A 5,346-nucleotide genomic window follows, 5' to 3' on the forward strand; every position below is an offset into this window, starting at 1 on the left:
GTGCCCTCGCCAGAAAGACAGAAAGAGACAGAGAGACAGAAAGTGAGAAATCACCCTCTAGGGGAGATGGCCATGCCACAATCCCTTCTCTTCCATTCTCATCTCGGATCTTGGGCACACACACACATGCGCCCAGTGTAAGTTTAAGCTACCAGGTCTGAGACTCGAATTTCAGTTGACTACATGGGAGTCCAGCAACATAGCCATTATGTCAACTGCTGGTCCCTCTTTGCTTTTTCTTTTTTTAAATTTTCCTCGGCATGAGTCTCAAGTCGCCTGTCCAGGACTTGAACCATGGTCTGCCATGTGGGAGTCCAGCACCTTAACCACCACGGCACCTACTGGCTCTGTGAGCTCTTTTCTTTATGCACATCATAAACCAAGATACATACATACGTTCTTCTCACATTTCCCCCCCAACCCTTTGGTCTCTTGAACATTCTCAGAAGGCAGCGTGGAGGGTGCAAGATTCAGCCTCCCTCATTCCTGGGAACCATTGAGTGACCTGACAGGCTCTGGCTGCAGGACCCATCTCTGCTTCTGTCACCTCGAAGGCAGGCATGCAGTCAAACCGACCAGGTATTTAGAGAACACTCAGTTTTCCTTCTCAGAATCTCTCTCCCTGTTTCCTGGGATGCAAGCCTTCTGACTGTTGTCATCCCCATTATGGCCACAAGATGGCAGGAGCTCCTCGTTTTTAGTGTGGGTGTGCCTGGACCAGAGCCGGGCTACCCTGCAACACAGGCTAAAAATCCAGGGACCAGCAGATGGCGGAATGGTTACGTTGTTAGATGCCCACATAGGTGACCGCGGTTTGAGTCTCAGGCCTGGCAGTTTAAAACTAATGCTGAGCGTGTGCATGTGTACCCAAAATATCAGAAAGGAGAAGGGAAGAGAAGGGATTGCAGTGTGGCCATCCCCCTGGGGGGTGATTTCTCACTTTCTGTCTCTCTGTCTCTCTTAGCTCTCTTGTGAGGACATGCGTCCAATAGTAAAAATCTCTAAAATAAATAAATAAATAATCAGGTTGGCAGGTGGCATGATGCTTAAAGGTGCTGGATTCCCATACGGTCGACTGCAGTTCAAGTCCTGGACCTGGTGGCTTGCTTTTTCACTTTCCCTTTCCCTCTCTCTCTATTCTAATTTAATAATTAATTAATTAATTAATTAATAATTCTTTTTAAAAAAGTGAGTGGGAGAGCTGAGTTTCAACTTACCCCTCTCAAATTGTATTGTCCTCTTGGGTCACCAGGAGGAAACACAACTCCTAGTCTCTCTGGGGATAAGATTCACATGGGTAGACCCATCAGATTCACTGCCTCGTGGTGGGAGAACTACCGAGACAGTGTAGGCAAGAGTGAACACCATGCACTCGGTGCTGGGCAGATTCGAGTTCAAATCCTGGCTCTAGCACTTGCCATGCGGTTTGTAGCAAGTGATTGGAGCCTTGTCTTCTCCGCCTGTCAGGTGGGGACAATGCCTACCTTATAAGTCCAGAGTGAGGAGGGAAGGGGAGATGCCCCGAGGTGTTTAGCCCAGCACCTGCTACACGGAGGGCTCAGGGCCTGGTTGTCATCAGGAGGAGCCCAAGGGTCCTGCCATGAAGGCTCTGCTCTGGCTAGGGACTGAGGCCTCCACCCAAGACCAGACCCCGCCCTCAGCTGCCCCAGAAACCCACCTGGGCTCGAAGCTGCTCCTCTTCCTGGGTGGAAAACTCTGTGCGGAGGTGGGGAGGGACATCCATCCCAGCCACAATCTCGCCGATCCTCTGCTGCATGGCCGTGCACTCGTCTGCAGAGAAGAATCCTTCCAGCACCAGGAACCCATCCTCCTGGAACTGAGGCAGGAAGGAGAATCAGGCTCCCTCCCTCAGACGCTCCTGTAGCCACCACTTGACCCCTCCCCCAGACCGGAGCTACATGAAGGGGAGACCAAGTGACCTGCTCATTGCCGTCCCCACCCCGGGCATGGTGTCTGGCACCCAGGGACAGCTGCTGGAATCTTAGGAAGGAGGAAGGGGCGGTTGTCATGCTTTGTCCTCCAGTGGGCGGGTCACCGTTCATTTGACTGTCGCCCAGGGTCTACTGCAGCTATAGCTGGAGGAGCACTTGTAAGCCTGCCAGCCATGAGGCCTGCCACAGCACTTCCAGTCCAGTGACGGGGACCAGTGTTGCCCAGCTCCGCACACAGGTGACACGCCATCACGGCCTGCACCAAATGCAGTTGGGGGGAGGCTGTGAGTGCAGGCCCACGTGCAGGCGAACACGCTTTCATGCTTGCACCGAGTATGGGGAGGGGCGGGGGGGGGCTGTGAGCACAGATCTACACAGGCGGACACACCATCATGGCCTGTGCCGAATGCAGGGTGGGGGGAGGTTGTGAGCACAGGCGAACACGCTTTCATGCTTGCACCGAGTACGGGGAGGGGCGGGGGGCTGTGAGCACAGATCTACATGCAGGCGGATGCGCCATCGACATGCCATCATGGCCTGCGCTGAATGCAGGGTGGGGGGAGGCTGTGAGCGCAGGCGAACATGCTTCCATGCTTGCACCGAGTATGGGGAGGGGCGTGGGGGGGCTGTGAGCACAGATCTACACACAGGTGGACACGCCATCATGGCCTATGCTGAGTGCGGGCAGGTGCGGGGGATGGGGTGCTGCCGGGCCCAGCTCGGCATGTACACGTTTCTCTGAGTGGGGAAGACTGTGGATTAGAAATAGACACAATAACAAACACACAAAGACACACAAGTATAGAAAAGTGAGGACCGGGTGGGAACAACAGGCAGGTCCTGCTTTCCTATGTAGATGCTTCCATAGCCCTGCTAGAGCAGCTTACAGAAGCGCATTTCTGCATGTGTCTACAGGCCACATGTTTTAATCACATGTTTGCAAATTAGCTGCTCTCCACAGGGTGGGAGGCTGTAAGCACAGAGCCACATGCAGGTGGACACGCCATCGTGGCTTGCACCGGGTGCGGGGAGGGGAATGGGGGGGCTGTGAGCACAGATCCACACGCAGGTGGACACACTTTCATGGCTTGCACCGGGTGCGGGGAGGGGGGGCTGTGAGCACGGATCCACACGCAGGTGGACACACTTTCATGGCTTGCACCGGGTGCGGGGAGGGGGGGCTGTGAGCACGGATCCACACGCAGGTGGATACGCCATCATGGCCTGAGCAAGAGAGGGGGAGGGACTGTGAGCACTGAAGGGGGAGCCTCTGATGCAAACCACACTGGGAGGAGAAGGGTCTAGGGCAGCAGCACGGAGGAGGGGACACGCAAGGGGACCTGGTAGGGTAAGGGGAGGCAGGAGGCAGAGACCAAGCCCTGAGACTGGAGTGTTGGGGACTGTCAGAGCAGAGTGAGGCAGGGGTGGGAGAGGGCAGGAGGGCACAGGGCCTGGGCCAGGCAGGAGCTGGCTTTATCCCAAGTGCATTGAAGCAGATGGCTTATTCTGATTTGCCTCTAGTCCTGACTCCAGGCTGCTGAGGCAGAAAGAACACCTGCACACTCACTTGCCACGCGCATGGGAAGCCTCAGCCTCCCCGGGCAGCTCAGAAGTCACCTCTTGAAGCCCCCGTGAGGTGCCCGATTCCTGGCAACTGACCTCCGCATGGTCTGGTGGGTGCCTCGTTTTGGCCTCCACATAGCAGATACGAGGACATTCGTGGACACTCACCACAGGCCCTCTGTCTTGGCCTCTGCACGTCAGAAACACCACCTCAGTATCAAGCTGGAAACTGTCTCCTTGGGAACTGGGGCACCCCCATTATTTTTATGAATCAGTGTTATTTATTTAAGAGACACTGTCTCTCGATGTTGCCTACGCTGGCTCTGAACTCATAACCTTCTTACCTCAGCCTCCTGAGGAGCTGAGACTACACTCATGTGCCACTACATCTGGACCTGGGCCATCTACATTAAAATGTGTGTACTTTTTTTTTTTTTTTTTTAAGAGATTTGTGCTATGGGACCAGCAGGTGGTGTGGTGGTTAAGGCGCTGGACACTCCCACATGGCCGACCACAGTTCAAGTCCTGGACCTGGTGGCTTGCTTTCTCACTTTCCCTCTCTCTCTCTGTGTGTGTCTAACTCTGGTCAAATTAAAAAATAAAATGAATGGATAAATAAATAACTTTTTTTAAAAAAAGAGAGAGGTTTTTGCTATAAGGGCATGTGCATTGTCACAGAGACAGACAGTAAGAAATCACCCCTCAGGAGGACGGCCACATCACAATCCCTTCTCCATTCTCCTCTTGGGATTTTGGGCATGCACACACGCACCTGGCATGAGTTCCAAGCCACCGGGACCGGGATTCAAATCGAGCTTGACTACGTGGGAGTCCAGTGACGTAACCATTGGCTGGTCCCTAAAATGTGTGCATTCTTGATCCAGTAAACACATTGCTAGGAATTCTTAGATTTTTAAAAACTTTTTATTATTTTTAAAAATGTTTTTGCTATAGGGTGTGTATGCTTGCGAGAGAGAGAGGGAAAGTGAGAAGTCACCCCCCAACGGGAAGGCCATGCCATAATCCCTTCTCCATTCCTCCCTCCTCTTAGGTAGGCTTGCACTCACACATGCCCAGTTTTCCAAGCCTCTGGTCTGGAACTCAGCCACATAGCTGGTTAAAATAGCCAGCTACTTTAACCAAAATGCCACTGGCTTGCCCCCAGGGTTAAAGTTTTTATAGAGGGTGCATGTACTCATCAGGTAGACAGAGAGGAAATGTGAGAAAATATCTCCCACGGCGATGGCCACGCTGCAATCCCTTCTCCACTCTCCTCTTGGGATTTTGGGCACATGTGCACGTGTTCCCTGTATGTTCCTCAAACCACTGGGTCCGTACTCGAACTACACTGTCGGCCATGTGGGATCCAGCACCTTAACCACTATGCTACCTGCTGGCCCTCATGGTTAGGAGAAATATTTTTTTAATTTTATTTATTCATTCATTTATTTTTTAATCTGACAGAGAGAGACAGAGAGAGAGAGAGAAAGAGGGGAAGTGAGAAAGGAAGCTACCAGATTCAGGACTCAAACCTGGTCAGCCATGTGGGACTGTCTAGCACCTTAACCACCATGCCACCTGCTGGTCCCCAGGAGAAATTTTTTTAAATAAACTTTTTTTTTTTTAAAAGATGAGAAGGGACCAGCAGTTGACGTAATGGCTATGTTGCTGGACTCGCATATGGTTAACTGCAGTTTGAGTCCCAGACCCGGTGGCTTAAACCCATGCCAGGTGCGTGTGAGTGTGCGTGCCCAAGATCCCGAGAGAATGGAGGAGAAGGGATTGCGGCGTGGCCACCCCCCCTGGGGGGTGATTTCTTGCTTTCTGTCTT

At 52.7% G+C, this 5,346-nt stretch overlaps 1 protein-coding gene across 9 annotated transcripts in view; it reads right to left on the reverse strand.

The window, feature by feature from the left end:
- The window catches only part of PHYHD1 (phytanoyl-CoA dioxygenase domain containing 1), a 19,865-nt gene that overhangs the window by 11,863 nt on the left and 2,656 nt on the right, over nucleotides 1-5,346 (reverse strand). For all 9 annotated transcript variants that reach the window (XM_027774007.1, XM_027774005.1, XM_014589958.2 and 6 more), the window contains one exon: nucleotides 1,679-1,837. In XM_027774007.1, coding sequence (XP_027629808.1) covers nucleotides 1,679-1,827 — 149 coding nt within the window. In that variant the 5' untranslated portion in view covers nucleotides 1,828-1,837. The remainder of the gene's footprint in view (nucleotides 1-1,678; nucleotides 1,838-5,346) is intronic.

The sequence above is a fragment of the Tupaia chinensis genome, unplaced genomic scaffold, assembly GCF_000334495.1.
Source record: "Tupaia chinensis unplaced genomic scaffold, TupChi_1.0 Scaffold000394_1, whole genome shotgun sequence".
Classification (NCBI taxonomy): Eukaryota; Metazoa; Chordata; class Mammalia; order Scandentia; family Tupaiidae; genus Tupaia; species Tupaia belangeri.